Raw genomic sequence first — 24,916 nt, forward strand, 5'->3', positions numbered from 1 at the left:
ATCAAGGTCCACGAGATTACATGAGTGTACCATGTTCTTGAACACACCATATTTGCTATGAGATGCAATCACTCTTTCCTGCAACATCCATAATATTAGTGAAATCTCCTCGTAATAACCATCCACATTTCTCCTCCAGAGCAATCCTCTTCGACCTCTTTCCACGATTATTTTCTACCTTCTTCTCTAGGGCTGACATAGACAGGGGTGAAAAACTAATCTTCTCCACCCACATACTTAATCTTCACATGTATGAATTGCAAATGCTTATTCGAAATCGTAACTTCTACCTTTTCAAAATTCCACGCCATAGCTATTCCACCTGCATAACCTCTAGCTTTGGTGTATTGATATCCATAAAAAATCCAATGTTTTGTAATTATCTTTCCATCACAGATCATTTACCATGCCTTGAAATATATATGATGTTGAAATTAGTGTCTTTGAGTTAATTTATATTTTACTCATTTGATAGCTTTTACTTTGGCATAGTTTGTAACTATTTTCATAGGATCACGTAACTCTTTAATGAATCTTTCTTTATCTTCAAAGATTTAAGTCAATGGTATATTCCTTTGTTGGACTTTCCACCTTAACTGCGGTTTGCCTTTATTCGTCTTAATTGCAGCCTTTTGGCTTGTCTCATTGCATCCCTTAACACCTTCATTGTGTTGGTTTTGAAGGGGTGGATTTCGTATCACATATCTTAGAGATATGACATGTGTTGTGTTTATAAGTGGGGGCAATCCTCACCTTACAAACCGGTATTGTAGGGATGAGTTAGGTCCGAACCAAATTATGAAATGGTATTAGAGCCTATCCTAGATTCATTGTTGGGTTTCACGCATCGTCCACGCTTTGGACTCATTGAGGCCCAAGCGTGAGGGGGGTGTTGGACTTTCCACCTTAATTGCGGTCCACCCCTAGTCGCCTTAATTGCGTCACTTTGACTTACCTCATTGCAACCCCTAACACCTTCATTGTGTTGGTTTTGGAGGCAATTCTCATCTTACAAGTTGGTTTTGTAGGAATGAGTTAGACTCAACCCAAATGACGAGATCCTTTGAAGTTAGAGATTTGATTAAAGAAACTTGCATACTCATTTTTATCCCGCATCGTCCACGCTTCGAGCTCATTGAGGCCCAAGCGTGAGGGGGCGTGTTGGACTTTCTACCCTAATTACGGTCCGCCCTTAGTCGTCTTAATTACGGCACTTTGACTTGTCTCATTACAGCCGCTAACACCTTTATTGTGTTGGTGTTGGAGACAATTCTCACCTTACAAATTGATTTTGTAGGGATGAGTTAAGATTCAACCTAAAAGAGATACTTTCAAGTTAGAGATTTGATCAAAGAAACTTGCATACATATTCATTTTTATCCACTTTTGGAGGATTGATTAGATCATACTTCAGTAGAAAAAACAAGTGTGTTCAAACATATAAAATAAAATAAAATTGGCACCCAAAAAAATATCAGTGCATATATATAGATTCATTACTAGTTCGATAAAATAACAAGCATGCTCTAAATATAACCATTAAGCCATCATGGTTTGTTCAACGCAAGAATCATGGATGATATTCGAATTTACAGTGATTTTCTAGTCACTTCCCTTTGCATGCAAAGCATACTTTTTGAAGATGGGAAGAAGCTCTTCCTGTCATCATTCATTAACATTCAAACAACATATATAAAATTAGGATGAAGCATGGGAAGCTGAATGATCATAAGTTGATCCTACATGCTGGATAACAAAACCATAGATCTTCCTCTTCAGTTTTTCAATCTTATCTGTCAATGAATGATTCCCTTTTGAAACCACGCCGTCCAGCCATGCATTTACACGCTTCAGATGAGATAAAACAATAGCAATGGAGCCACCATCCAGAGGCAATGCTTTCTTCCCGCCACTAGCACTGTCTCCAAACACTTTAAATCCTGCTTCAATGGACTCTTCAACAAAAAGTAGAAACCACATTTGCATTTCTGACAGCAAATTAGTTCCAAGCTCAACTGTTTCCTTCATTCCATTACCTCTTGTCCACACACCACCACTTGGACTAGAGTGTGGGGATGACAAAACATTCACATTCAGATGACTCTTGGGTGTGCAAAGAGATTGTCGTTTCGACAGGCTTTTCTGAAGTGATGATGGAGTATCTGTGCCAGTTTCAGTAAGCAGTGATACTATCTGAAGATCAGTGGCCAAAGCAGCTTCAACCCAAAGGGAGAGGGATTTTGATTGATCTGTTGGAATGTTGTCATCAGATATCTCAAAATTGTGACCAGCAACAGATTTAGCCACTGCAATTGATCTTAGGACATCTTCATAGATGATAAAAAATCTGTCGATGGTTGGCAAAGGATTTTTGACTTTGCAGACTGAGCAAAGGTCTGAAAACATGCTGAGGCGGAAAGAAAGAACATACAAAAAAAATGCTATTCATGTTAGCCATTGAAGAGGGAGTAAAAGAAACAATGTATGATTATTGAAACACTTCAACAGAAAATGGACTATCTTAAAAAAATCTGGTCAAAGGGTATCATTACCTTAAATTTCTTATTATGCATTCGGTAGCATTGGCCTCCTCTAATGCTGCAGCGGCTGCTGCAGAAGCAAGAGCTTTCCTTTGCATTGCATCCTGAAATCAGTTCACAATAAAAGATTAATCAAATTAGCCTTCAAATAAAAGAGTGAATTCACATTAAAGGATTAATCAAACGAGCCTTCAAATAAAAGAATGAATTCACAATTAAAGATTAATCAAATTAGCCCTCAAATCAAAGAGCGAATTCACAATAAAAGATTATTCAAATTGGCCTTCAAATAAAATAGTGGATTCACAATAAAAAATTAATCAAATTAGCCTTCAAATAAAATAGTGGATTCACAATAAAAGATTAATCAAATTAGCCTTCAAATCAAAGAATGCTACATCACCAAAATCCTGGTTAGTTAGGAACTAGAGATATCATCATAAACCTGCCACATAAGCACTTACTGCATAATTGTTTTTACTTTAGGAGGGTTCATTCACACTACATTTTTAAAAGGGTTTATCACATTACATTTTCTTATTCATACCTTGTACCTAATTCAATATGACAAAATCAAAGCCTGAAAATCAATGGTAAATATCCAAAATTCATACCTTTCCAAGTCTAGAAAGTTTGGATGATACTGCATCCAGCGGAACACTCCCATCGGTCCATTTCTTCTCATGAATTGTAATGCCAAGACCTGAAAACTTGGTTTTCTCTGTCTCCAAACAACTCCGAGGAGAAGAACCTATAGTATTCTCTTCAGAATCATTGTTATCAGGTTTTTGACTTTTCACATCACTCAATCGCCTTAACATAGCAGCCTACAATAACAAAACAACTCAATACAAATGACATTAGTTACATTGAAATTTTCCATTCTTGATTTCTTACTCAATCTAAATTCATAATTTTTAATTTCAATTCATCCTATATTATTTCATACCATATATAAAAAATTTAGCGTTTAAATTTGATATTAAATTACCTGAGTCCGCATAATTGAATTAGAATCAACCCTAGTTTTCTCCTTTTCATTGGAATCACCTTCAATGTTTTGTTCATCCCAATTCTTCCTTGTCTTCCCAGCCAACGCATCAGATATCTTAGAGATTCCAGCTACAATCTTTTTCTTTCCAGAAGAATCCACTGCCGGCGAAAACTTGATACCTCCAGACAACCTTCTCCCGGGAGAAATGGAAGCTCTTCTAGGGTTAGGCGAAGGCTGCTTCCTCGCAGTAGGAGAAGGCTGTCGGTACCTCGACGGAACAATAATAGCCGCCTCCCTCGAAACCTTCCGATTCTCCTCCCTAGCCGAAACCAAGCTCGGAACCACACATTTTGACGGAACGGGAGAAGAAGATCTCTTTCCCTTTCCGGCCGGAGAAGGATCTCTCTCAGCAGAGGTTTTATTAAACTTTCCTGCAGATTGAGACCTCTTGGCAGTAGCCGGAGACGAAAACCTCTGCGGCGGAGGCAAATTGTCTCGTTGAGCCAGAGGCTTTCTCGAATCGTTCACCTTCTGTGGCTGTGGTTGTTTCTGTTGATGTTGCTGATGTTGATTCGTCGGAATCGGAGACTGTGTTGTGTTGGTGGAGAGATATTGAGAAAGAGGATCATCGGAATCAGAGAGAGGCTGAACGCTGAAATGACGAGTGGATTGCGAAATGCGAGCGATCAAGGGTTCCGGTGTTCCAACGAACGGGTGACGAGTGGAGAGAGGACGAATGTTGGAAACAGTAGGGAGAGGAGTATTGAAATGGAATCGATCAACGTAGAGAAATTGACCTAATTGGAGACGGTTAGAGAGAATGAGTTCGGTGTCGGGGTGAGAGAGAAGAACGTAGGTGGAATTGAGCGAATCGGAGAGGTTGAGATAAAAGCCTTCGTTGGAGAAGAGATCGGAACCGGCTAAAGCAGGGACGATTCCGATGAGTTGTAGAAGAGGTGAACGGTGGTCGCCGGTGACACGTGTGTCTGTGTTCATGGCTTGCAAGAGTTTCAGGACTATTCCCGGTGTTAGAGAAGCCATTGTGAATTGAGTAGTGTGAGAGTGAGAGAGAGATATATTATGCAGAATACAGAGCGGTTTTGTTTGTTTTCAAATTCAAAAAATGGGTTTATCCGTTATGATTTTTTCTCATCACATGATAGTGATGACAATAATAATACTACCGTTGAAGATTTTAACGGCTTAAATCTATGCTCACTGAATGTGTGTTTGGATTAACTTTTAGAAAATGTATACTTTTGACTAAACTTTATGGAAAATGTGACTCACCATTGCTATTTCTACGCCACTTCTTAAGCCAAATATTTATTTCACCGTATTTATTATGATAAATAGTATATTTTAAAAATAAAATAATATTTTTATGAACCGTATTTTAAAACGTGCATGATCAGTCTACGTGAACAGTGATTTAAAATAGTAAAAAAAATTGATTAATTAAATATAAAAAATTGATTAATAAAATTACGAAGTTGATTAATAAACGTTCAGAATTGATTAATAAAAAGTAAAAAATTGGCTAATAAAATTATGAAATTGGTTAATGAACACTAAAAATAATTTTGAATAGCCACCAAAATTGGTTAATACAAATTATGAAGTTGGTTAAAAAAAATATAAAATTGATTAATAAACATTTAGATAATAAAAAATAATATTAAAAAATAATATTTTTTAAAAAATAATATATTATTATAATATTTTACTGTTCACCGTACTGATGAACAATAGAATACGGTGTAGGTGTAGAAAATAGTGTAAAAATAGCATTTTTCAATGTTAGTAACTTAACTTTCCGGAAAATATATTAAGGACCAAGCTAAGAAATTATATTTACAGTTTTATTTTGAAAATTGTTTGCTAATTTTTTTTTTAATTTAGATTTTTTTTTTAATTTAGATTTTTTTTTTAACATAAATGTTTTAAAATGTACTTTAAATTTTTATTTTTCTATTTTACAAAACAAAGATTGATTAAAAAATGGATTTTTTTTTTGTTTGGAGTTTTTCCTTCAAAAATTGGTGACATAAGATCCACCAAAAGAGGACGAATATTGTTCATCACTCGAAGCAGTGTCGTTGGTTGTCCATATATTGTAATGTGCAACCGTTTATCACAATATGCGTTTATTTCATAGTTATATTGTCGGTTGCATGTATTACTCATTCGTTTATTGAAATGGAAGGAGTGGCGTGTCCTTATTCATAATGTTATGAGAGAGGAAGTCAAAAATGGGAAGCCACGTTCTCTAGAGTAACACGGGAAGTAACTACCTGTTGGTGTAAGCCCTAAAGGCCAATGCTTTTGATACTTGTATCGAATTATTTATTAATAATAAAAGGCTTTTTCTTTATTACGTTTGTTTAATAAAGTCCCTAGAATAGCTAGTCTGTTTAATGTATCAAGTATGACTTAAGTGGGCCTTTTAGCTTGAAGCCCACACAAGTGGTTCTATAAATAGAACACTTGTGCAGAAGCATTTATTGCGGTTGCATTATTTTCGTTTTCTCTCTCTCTCTCTCTCTCTCTCTCTCTCTCTCTCTCTCTCTCTCACACACACACACACACACTCAAAGCCTTCATTCGTACCAGCTAGCACTGAGATTGAAGGAATCCGTTCGTGTGGACTGAGTAGAGACGTTGTCATCGTTCAGTGTTCGTGATCGCTCCGTGGATCTGCATCAAAGGTTTTGATCGTCACAAGAGATCTACACCAAAGGTTTCAATCGTCACAAGAGGTAAATATTCTATCACTGATCATGACCATTCGTAAGGATCTCTAAAGGAGAAAATTTTAATTTCCGCTGCGTTTTGGATTGCAATTCTCCTTCAGTGGTATCAGAGCCACTTACGAAACCATGACTCGGATAGCTGCTTATTTTCTGTATTAATATGATTAAAAGACAGAATGAATCAATTAATTAAACGAGTAATTAAATTTGGCATCATGAGTGTACGAGTTGGATGATTGATGTTGAATATGCTTCGGAACCGACATTAGTATGGTGAAGCAGCGATACATCGATCGTCCATAGGTTACGCAATTGAGACCGATCAACTTATATATGATATAAGTAATCCTAATGCAAAGTACGGTATATGTGATATGTTGTTTCTGTTTCGTTCATTCAAACACTAAATGGTTGTTTTCCTTTGAGCGATCAATGGTCATTTGCTTCGGAATCCGACATTAGTATGGTGAAGCAATGACCCGTTGATCAATCATACTGAATCAACAATCGAGGTGTGTTTGACGGTCTGAAATTGGTGCATTAGGGTTGGTGACGGCGCAAGGGTTGTGCCGTCAAAGAGTTGTCAATTTAGGGCTTTTGGAACACGTCTGTTAACTATTTCAAAGTTTTGTTATTTTGGCCGCGTGACGTTCGTCACGAGCTTGTGACGATCGTAACAAGCTGGACGTGACGGTCGTCACATTCTTTGTGACGGTCGTCACACTCACAAATCCAAAATTATGGGCTTGTGACGGTCGTAACATGCCTGTGACGGTCGTCACACTCACAGAGTCAGAATTCTCGGGGTTTCTGTTTTGTGACTACGCAAGGGTTGTGTTGATGCAAAACGATGTCCATTTCAAATGAATTGTTCATTAAAAATTTTGGAACCCCCGGCTAACTCTGCGTAATATGATCGGTCGCCGAAATTTAATTTGGTTTTAATTAATTAAAGGAATTAAAAATTAATAATAATAATAATAATGTGTTTACCATTATTGCCTTATGGTGATCAGTTATGGCCTTAGTCTTCCTTCATTTTGTTTTGGGTTTTTAAATACGACATGCGTGTTGCGCCTCTCCTTTTAATCTCTTAATGTAACTTATTTTCTCATCTCAATCCCTCGTATGTAAAACGAGTTTCTTCTGTAATGTAATGTTATGAAGAAAGAGAAGAATTCAATATCAAAGGAGGACAATGTTATGAAGAAAGAGAAGAATTCAATATCAAAGGAGGACAATGTTATGAAGAAAGAGAAGAATTCAATATCCAAGGAGGACAACCTTGAAGATCTTGCTTGGAGAAGCTTAGATCGTTATTAGGTTAGCTTAGGTTCTCTCATTGGCTTGGGAGAACAATTGCGCTAGGGGCCATAACTGTTTCATTATGTATGTTAATGCATGTGAATGTATGTTGATGCATGTGAATGTATGTTGATGTATGTTGTTACATGTGAGAGACGATTTATATGATAAATAAGCCGATGAGATCAAGGGTTGGTGGAGAGATATTGAGAAAGAGGATCATCGGAATCAGAGAGAGGCTGAACGCTGAAATGACGAGTGGATTGCGAAATGCGAGCGATCAAGGGTTCCGGTGTTCCAACGAACGGGTGACGAGTGGAGAGAGGACGAATGTTGGAAACAGTAGGGAGAGGAGTATTGAAATGGAATCGATCAACGTAGAGAAATTGACCTAATTGGAGACGGTTAGAGAGAATGAGTTCGGTGTCGGGGTGAGAGAGAAGAACGTAGGTGGAATTGAGCGAATCGGAGAGGTTGAGATAAAAGCCTTCGTTGGAGAAGAGATCGGAACCGGCTAAAGCAGGGACGATTCCGATGAGTTGTAGAAGAGGTGAACGGTGGTCGCCGGTGACACGTGTGTCTGTGTTCATGGCTTGCAAGAGTTTCAGGACTATTCCCGGTGTTAGAGAAGCCATTGTGAATTGAGTAGTGTGAGAGTGAGAGAGAGATATATTATGCATAATACAGAGCGGTTTTGTTTGTTTTCAAATTCAAAAAATGGGTTTATCCGTTATGATTTTTTCTCATCACATGATAGTGATGACAATAATAATACTACCGTTGAAGATTTTAACGGCTTAAATCTATACTCACTGAATGTGTGTTTGGATTAACTTTTAGAAAATGTATACTTTTGACTAAACTTTATGGAAAATGTTAGTAACTTAACTTTCCGGAAAATATATTAAGGACCAAGCTAAGAAATTATATCTACAGTTTTATTTTGAAAATTGTTTTTTGATTTTTTTTTAATTTAGAATTTTTTTTTCAACATAAATGTTTTAACATGTACTTTAAATTTTTATTTTTCAATTTTATAAAAAAAAATGATAAAAAATGGATTTTTTTTTTGGATTTTTTCCTTCACAAAATTGGTGACACAAGATCCACCAAAAGAGGACGAATAGTATTTATCACTCGAAGCAGTGTCGTTGGTTGTCCATATATTGTAATGTGCAGTCGTTTATCACAATATGTGCTTATTTCATAGTTATATCGTCGGTTGCCTGTATTACTCATTCGTTTATTGAAATGCAGGGAGTGGCGTGTCCTTATTCGTAATGTTATGAGAGAGGAAGTCAAAAATGGGAAACCACGTTCTCTAGAGTAACACGGGAAGTAACTACCCATTTCATATGCTTCTAATATATAAAAGTGTTGTTACTGCTTTCTTGGAGCCTAAGGTCCAGGTCCAAGAGATTCATATAAATACCCAACCCGAAGGTTGGGGAGGAGATTCGATTCATGATAAAAACATCATTATACAAAGTTTTTCACCATCCACCCAGTGAACTTACTATAACACAATAATAACCCAAATCTTAAAAAAAACCCTATACAGCTAGGGGTTATCACTCATTGTACTTTTAACAAGTACAATTGATGCTCGTCGAGGGGACCCGACAAAACTAACTTGGGTCACCACTACATCAAGCGGTCAAATTGTTATTCACATCGTCCACCCCAAACGAATATGGTGACCAAGAAAGTAGCAACTTCGACGAACAATAATACTGATTACGAATACGCCATGGCAGAAACGTGTACCGCCATGGATGACTTCGGTCCTCAGAATCAAACCTTGGAGAACATCATCCTTCATATCCAACAACGTCAACAAGAGTCTGGCCATATGGAGGAAATTAAATTATTTAACCCATAACCTCTTTTTGATGAAATACGAGGGGCACCAGTGCCATAAAAGTTAAAGTTGACTTCATTTTATTGGTCAAGTTTGATAGTCGTAACGACCCATACGAGCATGTCAACTTCATTAACATATAATGGAAATTATTGGAGCCTCTAACTCCTTGAAATGCAAACTTCTCTCTGGCACCTTTAGTGACGCAACATTAAGGTGGTACATGAGCCTACCATGACTCTCGATCACTAGGTACCAAAACCTGGTGAAGAAATTGGTCCATCAATTTGTAACATGCATGCATAGAAAAATATCTACCACCAGCCTCTTCAACATTCATAAGGCCCATCTAATTCTTTGAGGGATTACCTCTCCCGCTATAATGAGGCGACTATCAAGGTCGTCCACTGTTGGTGTAAGCCCTAGAGGCAATACTTTTGGTACTTGTATCGAATTATTTATTAATAATAAAAGGCTTTTTCTTTATTATGTTTGTTTAATAAAGTCCCTAGAATAGCTAGTCCGTTTAATGTATCAAGTGTGACTTAATCATGAGATCACATTAAACATAAGGACAATATTCTTAAAGTATCCGTAATCGAGCTTTAGTGTGAGGTGGGATAACATTAAAGCACTAAGACTATTATGTATATAGACTAATGATCATATCTCATGGATCATGAATAAGGAGTTATCAAGTCTTAAACATAGGTATGAATATTAAGAGTAATATTTATACTGGATTGACCCGCTATGAGAATACTATATAGAATGTTATGCAAAGTTTCATAAGTTATTCTCATGGTGATAATGGTGTATACCACCCTTCGACCTGAAACCACTATGGACCCTAGATGTAGAGTAGTAGAGTGCCTTATTGCTGATCAAACATTGTCCGTAACTGGATAACCATAAAGACAGTTGATGGGTACTCCACGAAGCATGCTAAGGGACATGAGTGACCTAGATGGAATTTGCCCATCCTGCATAACAGGATAAATATCTATGGGCCCAATACTGAACTGGACAAGGATGACACGGTCTATGCCTTGTGTTCAATATAGACATAAGGGCAAAAGGGTAATTATACACATAAGTATTATCACAGAAGGAATTGTCAGATCACATGACATTTTCGTGTACCGCTCACTGTTTATTATGTTAAATACATGATTTAATATAATTGTCAATGCCGCGAAAACCTACAGGGTCACACACAAAGGACGGATTGATGAGAGATAGAGTAACTAAGGAATACCGTAAGGTACGGTGCCCTTAAGTGAATTATAAAACATCGTAAGGTACGGTGTACTTGAGTAGAATACGAAATATGGTAAGGTACCATGGGCTTAAGTGATTTTGGGCATATTATAAGATATGGGCCAAAATACACTTAAGTGGGCTTTTTAGCTTGCAGCCCACACAAGTGGTTCTATAAATAGAACCCTTGTGCAGAAGCATTTGTGCAGTTGCAATTTCGTTTCTCTCTCTTTCTCTCTCTCTCTCTCTCTCTCTCACACACACACACACACACACACACTCAAAGCCTTCATTCGTAGCAGCTAGCACTGAGATTAAAGGAATCCGTTCGTGTGGACTGAGTAGAGGCGTTGTCATCGTTCAGTGTTCGTGATCGCTTCGTAGATCTGCATCAAAGATTTCAATCGTCACAAGAGGTAATGATTCTATCATTGATCATACCTATTCATAAGGATCACTAAAGGAGAAAATTTTAAATTTCATTGCATTTTGGATTGCTATTCTCCTTCATCCACCCCTAACCAGGAGATGCTCGTGGGAACATTTTAAAATGAACTAGGCGAGGCATTTTAACGATTCCTGCCCTAGAGACCAATAACTTACTTGGCGGAGGTGATCACACGTGCATAATTCTATATAAAGGGTTAGGAAAGTAATGATGGAAAAGGGAAGAAATATTAAGGAACAAACTAGTGACAACTTTGATAACTCACAATAGTCTTGGAAGAACCATTATACCTCACCCATCAGAGAGACAAGGAAACATTCAAACAAAGCGGGAAACCTATGGAGAGATTCATGCCTTGAACACTCGTTAGGAGCAGATATGGCACGAGTTCCTCCATATGCATGACATTTCATTATTGTCTGCCGCATCTCAAAAATATAATCCTTCGTGGGGAGTTCGTACGCTCGTAAAATATGAGGGGAAATACCGATAAAACTCATAAAAGATAAAGAAGATGGTCGTCACAATCAAATCCAGGTTCGGAAGTTGATTACGCAAGGGGAATGTATTAACACCCCCCATGTCTGTTGTACTCAACGAGAATCTTTTAGTTAAATGTGTGATTGAATGTTAGCTATTGTTATTTGTTTTATTCGAGTGACAAAAAAGCGTAAAAGGAAAAGAAATGGGGTCACAAAAAGGTTTTTATTAGGGTGTTTGACAAGATCGCGATGCTCTTACGTATCCTCAGGTACAATGAGGAATTCAAAGCTTCGTAGTTCAGGAAAAATAAAAGATATTTTTGGGTTTTTGTTATAGTGTTTGACGAGATGTTGAATCTCGCTCCTACGTATCTCCAAGTATGATGGAGAACTCAAAGCTATATAGTTCTTGGTAGAAAATGAGTGTTGGTTGATTGATTTTAGTTAATGAATATAGAGGTCGTATTCTAGCGGTTTAAATGTTGGCTTGTATGCTCATGGGGGAGGCTTAGGCACTTGTTTGTATTGCGGTAGAAGGGACTAAACAATGTTCTTTTGCGAAAAGGTTTTTAATCGCGCGGGGGCGAGAGAAAGATAGGTTTGATTGATTGAAGTTTGTTTTTAGGTGGAAGAGAAAGCTTGGGCTTGCAAGCTATTACAACTCATGCCTAATATTTGTGATATGACTGGACATTACACTCATGTAGTCTTTTTCATCTAATTTGTTATGAAAACTTTTGGGATATTTACGAGTGTTTTAAGCGTAATACAAACACTCTGGCTTGCAAGCTATTACGATTTGAGCTTAATTTTCAGGACTATGACTATAGATTACACCCAAGTAGTCTTTTTATTTTGATTTATTGTGAAAAGGATATGAATTTGAATTTTAGCGAAAGACGCGTATTTATGACTTGCAAGTTATTACGACTTGGGTCTAATACTCTGGGCTATGACTTGACCTTTCACCCAGATAGCCTTTTTCTTCCATTATTGAGAAAGTTGTTTAATTGAGTTGTGAAAGCAAGTTCGGAGAAAAGTCGTGCAAAATAATTGAAAATATGCACAGTGAAATGGTACGCACGAATTGTAACGCGAGGTTGCAAAATGGACCTGGTCACAAACCTGTCGCGTAATGTAATGTGAGGTCACAAAGTGAGGCCACAAATATTTTTGTATAGACGCAGGTTCGTTCGTAAGGCCACAAATTCTCTCGCGCGGATGTGAGTTCTTTCGTATGGCCTCGAAAGTTAACGTAATGACAAGCAACACAAGGCCACGAAAATTCTAACTTGTGCGAATTGAAAACGGGTTGCTAATGCAAAGCACATCATCGCATATGAATCGAAATGTAAATGAAACATAACGTGAAGAAGCATAACGTAATGGAACTTAACGTAATGAAAAGGAACTTAACATGCGCAATGACGTAAAGTAACACAACGGAAAATAAAGTAAACGCAACGAGAGTTCACGTAACGCAACATATTGTGTAAGGCGTTACAAAAATACAAAACACAACACAACGACAATGAATTATAAATGTTGCACGTGAACATAATGAAAGGAAACATAATGCAACGAAATGAAACGTAATGCGACGAAATATCATAATATATCAAAACAAAAATCCAACGACATAACGCCTATACACAGTGTGGAATCCACATATTTAATCTGATTTACGCAATGAAGTGAAATGAAATAAAAAACAACAACAACCAAATACAATATTTACAACTTTACAAATTATTTACAATTCTCATATACAAAATAAAATCAGCACAAATATAACGTAATCAAACCGAAATTAATAATCAAAACAATATCAAAGCAACACACAACATAATACGCATTAAACTCGTTTCGAGTCATTACCATAACATCGAATTATTGTTGTTAAGCGTGTCTTGAACTTTTAATGGTGATGCGGATAAGCTGTTTGTCGTCAGAAAAGGTAACATATAATGAAGCTTGGTTGTTTGATGTGAAACTGTGATGAATATCGGTGGATCAGTTGTGATGTGAATATAAGAGTGATGTGAAAACAAATGGAAAGTTTTTTTGGCCAGTTTGAAAATGATGTTTGTTAGTGTAAAGGAAGATGATAAGTGATAATAATATGAGAGTCGGATTGTTGTCGCCTGAGAGAAATGTTTGTGGTGAGTTTATTAGAGAGTGAATGTGTCGCGGTTTTGATGGTGGTTCAGGGAGGAAGAGTTGATGATGTCATAACCGTGGTGAACGAGTTTGTCACGGTATTTGTTGGCGAAACTCATGGTGGTGAAGTGTTATAGTGAAGTCCATTATATAAGGTCTGAATGATTAACCAATTTTCTAAACCATGATGTGGGCATGCTCTTAACAACTCTTTGTATCTCTCCCAAGCTTCGAACATCGATTCTCCTTGGTTCTGGGTAAATCTAGTTATATGGTTTCGAAGAACGGCGGTCTTACTTGGGGGAAAGTATCTAGCAAGGAATACTCTTATAAGGTTATCCCAAGTCGTAATGGAATTGGGTGGAAGGGAATCTAACCATGATAGGGCTTTATCTCTGAGGGAAAAAGGGAATAATCTTAAACGTATTGCCTCAGGAGAAGCTCCATTGGTTTTAAAAGTGTCTGCTAATTGAGAAAAGATTTTTAAATGTTGGTTTGGGTTCTCAGTAGCGAGACCTCCGAATTGTCTCAGTTGCACTAGTTGCAACAGGGATGGTTTAAGTTCGAAATTATTAGCTGGTATGGTTGGGTTTACTATACTAGAACTAGGTTCTTTGTTGGATGGTTGGGCGAAGTCCTTAAGAGGTCTTTGGTTTTGATCTTCGGTCATAGCTCTCATAATTCTATGAAAGAATAAACGTGCGCGAGCGTAACGTTCAGGTTCCGCTAGAGGATATACTAAGCTTCTGGTGCTGCGAGCTTTTCGCATTGACCGGCGGGAAATAGCCTAAGTCTAAACGATATAACAACAGGGGAATGAAATTTGACGAAATTGGTCCCCGGCAACGGCGCCAAAAACTTGATGTGTGCTTTTCGCAAGTATACGAACGCGTCAGAGTAATATAAAAGATTATCGAATCCACAGAGACCAAGTGTCAATCTATCGTTATCTATTGTTATGGTGTTTATCTTAGGCAATCAAAATAGGGGTTTTTAGAGTGTGCAATGAAAAGTAAAGTATTGAATAAAGTTCAATTAATAAAGACAGACTCGAATGTAATTCACATAATTAATTAATAATCCAAGTACTTGCTAATAGAACTACTTATGGGCAGTGTTTCCTACTTTAAAAAGAACTAATTTAACAGGAACTGTCGCTTTCGCGTATTCAGAACCGAGTTGTACTCCCTAATCAAACCCTCTTATTGTCACTTATAAAAAGGCGCGCATTGCGTTAGAGTAGTAAACCTATTTTTAAGAAATATAGTATCTTGACTAAGTTGAAAAGTATTTTAACCTGGGTTTCTTAACCAAAAGAGGTTCTCACGAACCAGACTCTAAACTTATAAACGCGCCCGAAAATAGTTTTAAAATCTCTTTCCTTCTTAAGTTAAAAACTCCTAATGAACTAAACAAAGCGCTTTCGTTGTTTTTGAAATAGTTAAAAACAATTAAGTTTAAAAAGACGTTGGACGGCTTTCGATCTTACCCAACGGAAATTAAGTGCGGGAAAACTTAAGTTGAAAGTCAAAATAGCCCTTAAGTGTTTCTACGAACAATGATACGGATTATCGGTTTAATTACGATCCTTACATTCTAACCTTATAGGTTTAGTTAGACATGGTAAAGTAAAGGTGCATTTTAATTTAAATAAAAGTAGTGCGAGTGTGGAAAGTAAATAAAAGTAGTGCGAGTGCGGAAAATGAATAAAAGTAGTGCGAGTGCGGGAAATAAATAAAAGTAGTGCAAGTGCGGGAAATAAATAAAGTAAAGCGAGTGCGAGAAATAAATAAAGTAAAGCGAGTGCGGGAAATAAATAAAGTAAAGCGAGTGCGGGAAATAAATAAAGTAAAGCGAGTGCGAGAAATAAATAAAGTAAAGCGAGTGCGAGAAATAAATAAAGTAAAGCGAGTGCGGGAAATAAATAAAGTAAAGTGAGTGCGGGAAATAAAATAGATAAAGACAAAGTAATAAAAACCTGCTCCAATCGGAGGTTGAATAAAATGCGAAGCGGAAATGAAAATGGCGGCAGGATTAACTTCCTTCCAAAGTGCTCCAAACTCGATTACAGACTCGATCACAAACTTGATTACACAATTGTGGTAACACCCCAATGCGAAGCGATTACCACTTTAAAATACTGAATATATGCCTAAGTGAAACTAAGTTTGCTCTAAGTTTACCTCTGCTCTAAGTTTGGATGATTAAACAAGTGAATTCGAGTTTCTATTTATAAGCAAGTAAAATGATGGAAATGACAAGGATGCCCTTCAGTTTGAATTTGGGAGGGAAAACTTTTCCTCTTGTGGCGCCCGCCACAAGGCCATGGCGCCCGCCACAAGGCAAATCTGTGGCGCCTTAGTGAAGTAGTGGGGAACGTGGAAGTTGAGGGAAGTTGAGCTAGGACACGTCATGGCAGGGTCTATGGCGCCAGCCACAGTGGGAGCCACAAGTACAAAATGCTTAATTTTAGGGTTTTTAGCTCTTTTTCACTCCTTTTCTCGATCGGGGCTCCGATTAAAGTAGAAACCTGAAAACAAAGAGAAACATAGTAATAACACAACAAAATAACAATAAAACTACTAAAATGCATGCGAAATCAGAGTCGAAAATACGGTGAATTTCAGTGTCATCAGGAACCATAAGTCTGAACTACATTTTCTGAACAATTGTTGCCTGACTTGTTTGGACACTCCCTCCTCCAATGGCCAATTTGCTTGCAACCATAATATTTTGTTGTTTTTATGTCCTTGAGCTTGAACCTCATTTTCTTTCCATAACCCACTGCCTTACCCTTACCTCTACCACAGTCTTAGCCTCCCTTTACAAACAAACTTTCACCTGAGCTTCCTCCACCTTCCTTTACACTTTGGAGACATTATGTGTGTTGCAAAAAGGGTAGAAGAAGTAGAATCCAGCGTGATTGTTTCCTTCCTGTATGTGAGTGTGGTAACCAAGTTATCATAAGAGCTTGGTAAAGAGCACAATAAAATAATGATTTTATCCTCTTGGTAAAGAACACAACAAAATAATGGATTTATCCTCATCGTCAACCTTCATGTTAAGTCGTGTCAAATCAATGAAGATGTTGTTGAAAGCATTGGCATGAGCCTGGAAATCATCTCCTTCATGTATATTAAGACTATAGAGACGTTGCTTCGCGAACAATTTGTTCATGAGCATCTTAGACATGTACTAGTTTTCCAATTTATCCCAGACATCCTTTGGAGTTGTAAGGTCCAGGATATGATTCATCGTGTCATTAGAAACGCAAAGTCTTATCAAACATGCGATCTTCTCCTTCATCTCGTTTTAATCAATGATTGTGATGTCTGTCGATTTCTCATCACAAAGCGCCTTTTATAAACCTTGTTGAGCCAACAGTTCCTTAACCCTCATTTGCCATAAACCAAAGTTTCTTGTTCCGTCAAGCTGAGTCACTTTGAATTTCGCACCTCCGGGATTATAGGACAAATGTTCATGGATCAAAGGGACTTTGACACCACATATTCATCCAAAACCTTAAGGAAATGTGAGTATAAGTCACCTCAGATTATAAATCCAACATTTCCTCCATTCCTAGTCGATGTGTAACTTTAGCACTTTCACATTTTAAACCCAACACTCTCCCCCACAAGTGACTCACACACATCACTAACCTTGATCCATACTAGGATTCACTTCCGCCCCCCCCCCCCCCCCCCCCCCCCCCCCCCCCACCGAACCTAACCAGGCCTTGATACCAATTATTGAAATAGGTACAGAAATACATATCAGAGCAGAGAGAAACACAAAAGCTTTGTTCACATAATTCGGCCAAATTGCATACGTCTGTGAATATAAAGCTGCTATAATTTTGTTTTATTGATTTGTTTTGAATTACACACATCAGGGTTTCAGTGTTACAAGCATATATATATGGATACTAATGATGAGGCTCCAACCCTTGCACACTTGACATTACATATGAGTCAAACTCAACAGAATCACACAGACCAAATATTTTAAAAAGTGTCTCTCATTTCCCTTAAATACCTTCAAAAATATCCCAATTCTTAACCTTTAATCCTCTTAATCTCTTCATCCGCCTCTATAAATTTCTCTAACTAAGATGACACATAAGGTTGTGTTTGGATACGGTAAATCGAATGGAGCGGAAAGGAGCGGAACAGAGTGGAGCGGAGCGAAATGGAATAAAGATGTCATTCCATTGTTTGAGTATTTTATGACGGAAGAGAGCAATTTTATCATTCCGCCCAAATTGAAGGGTACAAAAAATGATGGAAAGTGATGGAATGAGATTAAATGTATTTCATCTGGTTTCGCTGCATTCCATTCATTTTTAAGTAATCCAAACAACAGAGTTTAAATTTATTCCATTTCATTACATCAATCAAAACATATCCTAAGTGATTCTCCTAAGTCACTCATACAAAAAAAAATATTGAAAATGCTATAAAAATTGTCAGGAATGGCACATTGCATTTCTCCATTTCTCTAAAAGGAGTTGTGTTTTGGAAAAATGCAAGAACACAGTACATTTCTCAAACGCAGTGCGCTATCGCGAACAAAATTTTGAGGTTATCAATAAAATCTCCCGTGATGTCTCGGGAGAACATGACTATAGTAAAGTTCTAAGACTCGAGGATAGATTCAGATAAGCCTAATATATAATAGGCTTCCCAAAAAATGTTGTCGATTGAGTTGCCTTGCTCAATTAGGTTTCTTTTCACATTGGAGTCATACATGCCTACTGAATTTTAAGTGTAGTACATTCAATGGTGATTTACATTATGAATTTACAATCTTTCAATGATACTATGGAAAAACCTGTGGTGTTTAAAAACAATTCTTAAAAGCCTTGAATACCTTTTCTACTATCATTAATCTCTCTTTTTGCTTACTAAAAACACACTTTGTAACAACATTACACAGGTCACACCAATATATACTAATCTAATAACCACTTCAACTTAACTCACCTAGCTAAGCTAACTAGAGTTTTAAATCACACTAAAGAATCAATTAAAAGCAACTTTTCAACATGAATCCTTTGAATCATTCATCAACTATAGTAAAAACAATACAAGAAAAATATATATACCACCAAATGCCAAAAGCCCTTTATGAGACCCCAAACAAGACCCATGAGAAATCATAATAGGAAACTGACAACCCTTTTGTGAGGGATCCTGATCTGTCAGAATAGCCAAACCAGAAAAATCACAATCCCAATCCTTCTGATTATTCACTTGATAATACATATTAAATGCATAAGAAGCATTCCCTTCAAGACTCAAACCATTACAAGATGAACCATATCCCAATGCAGTACAATCTGATAAACTACAAGCATAATCAATACTATTAGCCAAGTAATGCAAATTAGTAGCATCAGGATCCAAAATACACCACTGTTTTTCCATATACTTCACACCTTCAACTGCTACTAAACCTTTATCATTCTGTAAACCTTTTAAGTCCAATTGATACTTTGGTTTTCCATCAAACTCCAAAATCCCCCAATGTCTCTCAAAGTTACCTGGTGCAGTACTTTTCGCATTTTCATCGATTAAACTGAATAAATATACGTCGATTATACCTTTTCTTTTCGGTGTTCCGTTGCCACTTAAACAATGTTTAAGCAAACCCATGTTAAATCTTCTCGCATTTTGAGTATTCGCGTTCTTATCACCGTCCGTCGGCCAACCAACTTCTCCGATTATAATCCTCATATCTGCATAACCAGCTTTCTCCAAAGCATACAAAAGCGTATCAAGATTCGCATCAAACACGTTACTGTAAACCGAATTACCGTCCATTAAAGGCCTATTGTTCCCGTCGAAAAACGCGAAATCAAAAGGGAAATGATCGTTTCCGTATAGGCTCAAAAACGGATAGATGTTAACGGTGAAAGGCGCGTTGTTTAAGTATAAGAAATTAATTATCTCGATGGTTAAGTCGCGAACTTCTGGCCTGAAATCGCCCGCGGACGGAACCATATCGCTGTCTGGCGAGTAATAAACATCAGCATTGAAAGGAACTGTGGCCTTGATGGTTGAACCATGACCTGCATTGTTGAGAGATGTTTGTATATTCTTGAGAGCTGGTAGAGTGTACATTAGATATGTTCCATTATATTCCTTAAGGAAAGGTTCATTACCAACAGCAATGTATCTGCAAATTTGTATATATCATGTTAAGTTAAAATATCACAGAAAAATTGATTATAGGAACTTATAAAAAAAAAAGTGCTTAACTTGATGTTCAATCCACCAGGGTATAAATAACTGGTGACATTTTCATAAACCCAAGAATCAGCAGCTTTTGGATTCTTGCTTAATTCTTCCAACATGTTATTAGGAATTGCTAACATAATCTCAATGTTAGTCCCTAACAAAGCTGCCATGACCCATTCATCAGCATCAAAGATTTTGAGTTTATCAAAGCCATTTTCTTGAAGCATCTTGACCACTTTGTTTGGAGGAAGTTGGTGAGTTGCCATGGTTCCCCAGTTGACTCCAACTCCATAGCTACATGAAGCCATGTTTAAGAAGAAGATAATGATGAAGAATGGTTTCATTAGATAATGATCATGACTTGCATTTTCTTGTGCCATTTTTTTTCTATGTTTCAAGAATCCAAAGAAATGGGAGGGAAAGAAAATGGAAGGAAAAGAAAAGGGAATGTGTTATTTGTTGAAATAGAATTTATATAGATATGATGAGAGTTTGAGTTGTTGTTGTTTTTTTTCACAAAAAAGGCAAATGAAAATAAGCACTTAAAATTGGACTTTTTTCTTCTTCTTTTAACAACATGAAAAGTATAATTTACAAAAAAAACAAACATGAAAAGTAGAAGATTGAACAAAGATTCTTTTCTTAGTTCAGTTACAATGCCAGCATGTTTTTGCATTAGTGTTAAGCTCTGGTATTATCTTCATTATTATCTTAATCTTTTTTTTTTGGTACTATCTTAATCTTAATTATAGTAAAAGGACTAGGACATGCATCATAGTGCATTTAGACTATAAGTTATTAATTATCTTTAGATAAATTATTTTATAACAAGTTGACTGATTGAAAGTGAATGAATGATGTAATCAAAGATAAATTAATGGATTTCAATTTTTAATGAAAAATAAAATAAATATTATATAAGTGTAACAAATTTTGAATTTAAAGATCTCTTGCACCCCTATACTTGATTCAACCAAAAAATCTTTAAAATTGTATATAGAAAAAAACTATATTAAAATTTCATGGTGTAATTGTCATACCCCAAAAATTACCCATCATTTTTCCTAAAAAAAAAAAAAAAAAAAAAAAACGAAAAAAAAAAAACGAAAAAAAACGAAAAAAAAACGAAAAAAAAAATTAATTAATTAAATAATTAAAATAAATAAATAAGATATAACAAATTATTTTGGACTTGGGTCTCCCTCATTCCAAGCCCATTACCCACGAAATTAGTCTATAAATACTGAAGTTTCAGTAGGGGAGTGACACTTGGAGTTACACTTGGAGTTTACACTGGGAGATTCACTGGAGAAAGAAGGAAGAGAAGCAAAACACTCTGAGGTTTCCTTGGAACAAAACCTTGAGGAAAAAGAAAGAGAGAGAACAGAGAAGGACGGATAGAAACTTTGGCATAGGAACCCTGCCTACCCGGAGAATTCAGAGTAAAGAAACCCTGAAGGCAGCCCATCTGCACCGAAGCCATCGCCGTCCAATTCCCGCTGCCTAACTTATTCCGATACTACAAGTGGTCAATCCCTTCAACCTTGAATTGGCAAACAGGTTTGCGTATCTCTATTGTTTATACTTTCAATTGGCCATATCTACATATATAATGCATCATGATTAAATGTTGATATATAATTTGCTTTCATATGGGAATTTAAATATGCCTGAATACCCCGAATGTTTGACCATGTTATTCCTGTGATAAAATGCCATAAAATTCAAAGTTCCTAACATGGGGCTGTTTTCAAATTCAAAAATCTGTGGCCGCTCGCTAGCACCTCGCTAGGCGAGTCTGGGGCGAGTATTCGCCTGGCCTTCGCTAGGCGAGGCAGAGGCGAACGAGACAGTAGCTGACTTTTCTATTCTTTTTTTTTATGTTTTATCATAGCCATGCATTATTCATCCTAGCCTATTTATTGTTGTGATATTTCTCCGGTGTAATCTTCGATTGCACCCTGATTTGGTGTTCTGACATGTTTCTTTTTTTTTGAGTTTCGTAAAGGTTCACATATCCCAGGAAAAGGTTATTGGCTAGGTATTCCACTTTATTTGTGGGATACCCTTGTGGAGTTTCACCCTAAATTAATTTTTAATGTATTAATTTTTTAATATATTATTTTTAATAATTTTAATGTGGAGTTTCATCCTAATTATATAATTAATTGTAAAACTTTGTCTTTGAATAAGTGATCTTGGACCTCTCTTTGTTGCCTTACGATTACGATATTACGGTCATGTCCCCGCGAACGTGGGGATACCCTTAGCAAAGACCCTTCGGTTAAATCATCATAAAATAAATTATAGTCCCTCGGATGTTGCCTTCGAATATACAACTTTGTCCCTCGATGACCCTCCGATGTTGCCTACGGTTAAAAGATGATAGTCCCTTCGAATGCTAAGGTATCCTCGTAACTGTTGCCTTCAATGACCAATCGATGACCCTACGATGACCCTTTTACATCCAAAGGATAAAACTACTTATTTCTCAATAATAAGGACAGTTTTACCCTCATAAGGATAGGAAATGCCCGTAAAGACCTTGGGTCGGTATAACTCTTAATTGCTGGCTCACAACTTAAAACATTTTTTTTTGCACCTCACACCTTTCAAAATGCCTTTAGAAAATCACCACTTGGTATACATTCATACTAGAATCATTACCGAGTTATATTTTTCTAAACAATTTTCAAAACTAAACGAGATAACCACTTTGTATACATTCATACAAGAATCATTACAAAGTTAAATTCTCTTTTCAAAACAATTTTCCAAACAATTCACAAACACTTTTTTAGACAAAAATAATATAAGTGATCGAGCAATTAAGAGCCCATGGATAACCATGGATACAAAGGGTGCTAACACCTTCCCTTTGTATAATGTACCTCCCGAACCCAAAATCTAAATTAAGGTCTTTCCTGTTCTTTTCCACCTTTCCTTATTGGATAAAAGAAAAGTCGGTGGCGACTCTTGCTAACCGCGACATTGCGATTAAAACCACAAAAAGTCCAGTTCACCGTATGACAGAACTGGCGACTCTGCTGGGGACCCTTAAAAAGAGAGGTTACCTTAAAAACAAGATCACTTATTCAATTTGTCTGATTTATTTTTAAGGGATTGCTTGGGTATGTTATGCTTGAGTGAAAGATCCTACACCCGGATCTAGTGTACCTTAGGTAAGTAGCAAGAGATCATCGCGACTGTCCGGCGTATACTGGAATGGTCAAAATGATGGCTACGGTTAATGTGGCACTTTGGATGTCCTGATGTTCCTCATGTTAGTTGAGGAAATATTTGGCATTCGCGTGGTGTCATAAAAGCATTAACCAGACCTTTAGAACCCTAATTGACTCATCCTGGCCATTAGAAAGTAGTGAGATAACTGGCTTCGGTTCCGACTGGAGTTGGTTGAGACTCGATACTACACTCTTTGAGATTGGACTTTAGGGAAGTTTCGGTCAACCACTTGGTGTTGCACTGAAGTGGACTTAAGGAAAGGTCAATGATTTGAGATCCTTCTAGAACCCGGTTACTATTCTAAGACAGGTTGAACCAACCAAACTTCAGTGGGGAGGGTATTTACCTATGGAACTCACGCAAGCCTTAAAACCTAGGAATGATTGTTGTGTGACTTGCTTGTGCTTGTTATTTATCTAACAACATGACATCATAACAACATAACATCATAACATCATGGCATTGTACTAACCATTTCAAGGATTTAGGGATTTAACTCTGCTAAAAAAAACAGAAAAAAACCAAAAGCAAAAACAAAAGAGAAAAGAAAAAAAAAAGCTCTTTTTGTTAGTTTATGCAAAGTTAAATCCCGAAAGTCCTTGAAAACATTTCATACATTGCATTGCATCGCATAACAGGTATTCTAAAGGATCAGTGTTCTCACGATTTTCCTATCAAACAGATTCCAGCAGATTCAAACAGATTGAACAATGGCTCTCGAACAAACTGTCAAAGATCTCCAGGCCCAGAATGCTCAATTCCAGGAAATGATGCTGAGCTTATCTAAGGGGCAGGAAGAACTGAAAGCTCTTTTGATGGAGAAGAAGAAGGACCAGAAAACCTGTGGGTTACATCAACCCGGGGAGAAGGCTTAAGGGACAGGTTACAGGAGTCAAGATTAGAATTCCGAAGGATTCAGAAGAAGAGACCGAGAATGATTCGGAAGATGAGAATCCTAATCTCGTCAATTCTGAGGACGACGATGAAGATTATGAACATGAACAGTACTCTCCGAAGGATGATAAGTACAAGTTGCTGGAAGAACGTATGCTAGCTATGGAGGGGCAGAAAGTGCCCGGTCTGGATTTCGAAAACTTGGGTCTGGTCTCTGATGTGGTCATTCCCCGCAAATTCAAGTTTCCCATTTTCACTAAGTATGATGGTGCCTCTTGTCCTCAGATGCATCTAAGGGCTTATGTGAGAAAGATTCAGCCGCACACTACTGATAAGAAACTGTGGATCCATTTCTTCCAAGAGAGTCTGTCTGGCACACAGTTAGAGTGGTATTATCAGCTTGAGAGCTCTAACATCCGCACATGGACTGATTTAGCAACAGCTTTCTACAAGCACTACCAGTATAATTCTGAGTTAGCGCCTACTCGGCTACAGCTACAAAATATGACTATGGGCTCTAAAGAAAGTTTCAAAGAATATGCTCAAAAGTGGAGAGATTTGGCTGGCAGAGTCAAACCCCCTATGACTGATCGAGAGTTAGTGGACATGTTCATGGGTACACTGACTGGCCCATTCTACAGCCATCTACTGGGAAGTTCCTCGTCAGGTTTCACTGAACTTATCTTGACAGGTGAACGGGTTGAAAGTGGCATTCGAAGTGGAAAGATACAGGCAGC

The 24,916-nt window shown here is 37.1% G+C and overlaps 3 protein-coding genes and 1 non-coding gene across 4 annotated transcripts; 1 reads left to right on the plus strand and 3 right to left on the minus strand.

The window, feature by feature from the left end:
• Window positions 1–1,456: 1,456 nt before the first annotated feature.
• On the minus strand, window positions 1,457–4,678 carry LOC127073638 (uncharacterized). The gene is made up of 4 exons (XM_051014809.1): window positions 3,532–4,678; window positions 3,155–3,367; window positions 2,553–2,644; window positions 1,457–2,407 (listed from the first exon to the last, which is right to left on the minus strand). The coding sequence occupies exons 1-4, from the start codon at window positions 4,573–4,575 to the stop codon at window positions 1,699–1,701; spliced, it is 2,058 nt and encodes a 685-aa protein (XP_050870766.1). The 5' UTR covers window positions 4,576–4,678; the 3' UTR covers window positions 1,457–1,698.
• Window positions 4,679–7,777: 3,099 nt separating this feature from the next.
• Window positions 7,778–8,265, minus strand: LOC127136176 (uncharacterized). Its single transcript, XM_051062768.1, has one exon. The coding sequence runs from the start codon at window positions 8,225–8,227 to the stop codon at window positions 7,778–7,780; it is 450 nt and encodes a 149-aa protein (XP_050918725.1). The 5' UTR covers window positions 8,228–8,265.
• Window positions 8,266–13,982: 5,717 nt separating this feature from the next.
• LOC127077676 (small nucleolar RNA R71) lies at window positions 13,983–14,089 on the plus strand. The gene has a single exon (XR_007787461.1). It is a non-coding gene; the product is annotated as a small nucleolar RNA R71 (small nucleolar RNA).
• Window positions 14,090–18,696: 4,607 nt separating this feature from the next.
• On the minus strand, window positions 18,697–20,548 carry LOC127073639 (glucan endo-1,3-beta-glucosidase 8). Its single transcript, XM_051014810.1, has 2 exons — window positions 20,064–20,548; window positions 18,697–19,980 (listed from the first exon to the last, which is right to left on the minus strand). Exons 1-2 carry the CDS (start codon window positions 20,420–20,422, stop codon window positions 18,873–18,875), a joined length of 1,467 nt encoding a protein of 488 aa, XP_050870767.1. The 5' UTR covers window positions 20,423–20,548; the 3' UTR covers window positions 18,697–18,872.
• Window positions 20,549–24,916: the final 4,368 nt, after the last annotated feature.

The sequence above is a fragment of the Lathyrus oleraceus genome, chromosome 4 (assembly GCF_024323335.1).
Source record: "Lathyrus oleraceus cultivar Zhongwan6 chromosome 4, CAAS_Psat_ZW6_1.0, whole genome shotgun sequence".
Lineage (NCBI taxonomy): Eukaryota > Viridiplantae > Streptophyta > Magnoliopsida > Fabales > Fabaceae > Lathyrus > Lathyrus oleraceus.

What these genes read in the sequence shown, in the direction of transcription:
- LOC127073638 (XM_051014809.1), bottom strand. Translation starts at nt 4,575, where the DNA reads ATGGCTTCTCTAACACCGGGAATAGTCCTGAAACTCTTGCAAGCCATG. An exon ending in ATTCAATTATGCGGACTCAG is followed by an intron (nt 3,368 to 3,531) that starts GTAATTTAATAT and finishes TTGTTATTGTAG; the next exon opens with GCTGCTATGTTAAGGCGATT. An exon ending in AACTTTCTAGACTTGGAAAG is followed by an intron (nt 2,645 to 3,154) that starts GTATGAATTTTG and finishes AACTGATTTCAG; the next exon opens with GATGCAATGCAAAGGAAAGC.
- LOC127136176 (XM_051062768.1), bottom strand. Translation starts at nt 8,227, where the DNA reads ATGGCTTCTCTAACACCGGGAATAGTCCTGAAACTCTTGCAAGCCATG.
- LOC127073639 (XM_051014810.1), bottom strand. Translation starts at nt 20,422, where the DNA reads ATGGCACAAGAAAATGCAAGTCATGATCATTATCTAATGAAACCATTC. An exon ending in CCTGGTGGATTGAACATCAA is followed by an intron (nt 19,981 to 20,063) that starts GTTAAGCACTTT and finishes ACAAATTTGCAG; the next exon opens with ATACATTGCTGTTGGTAATG.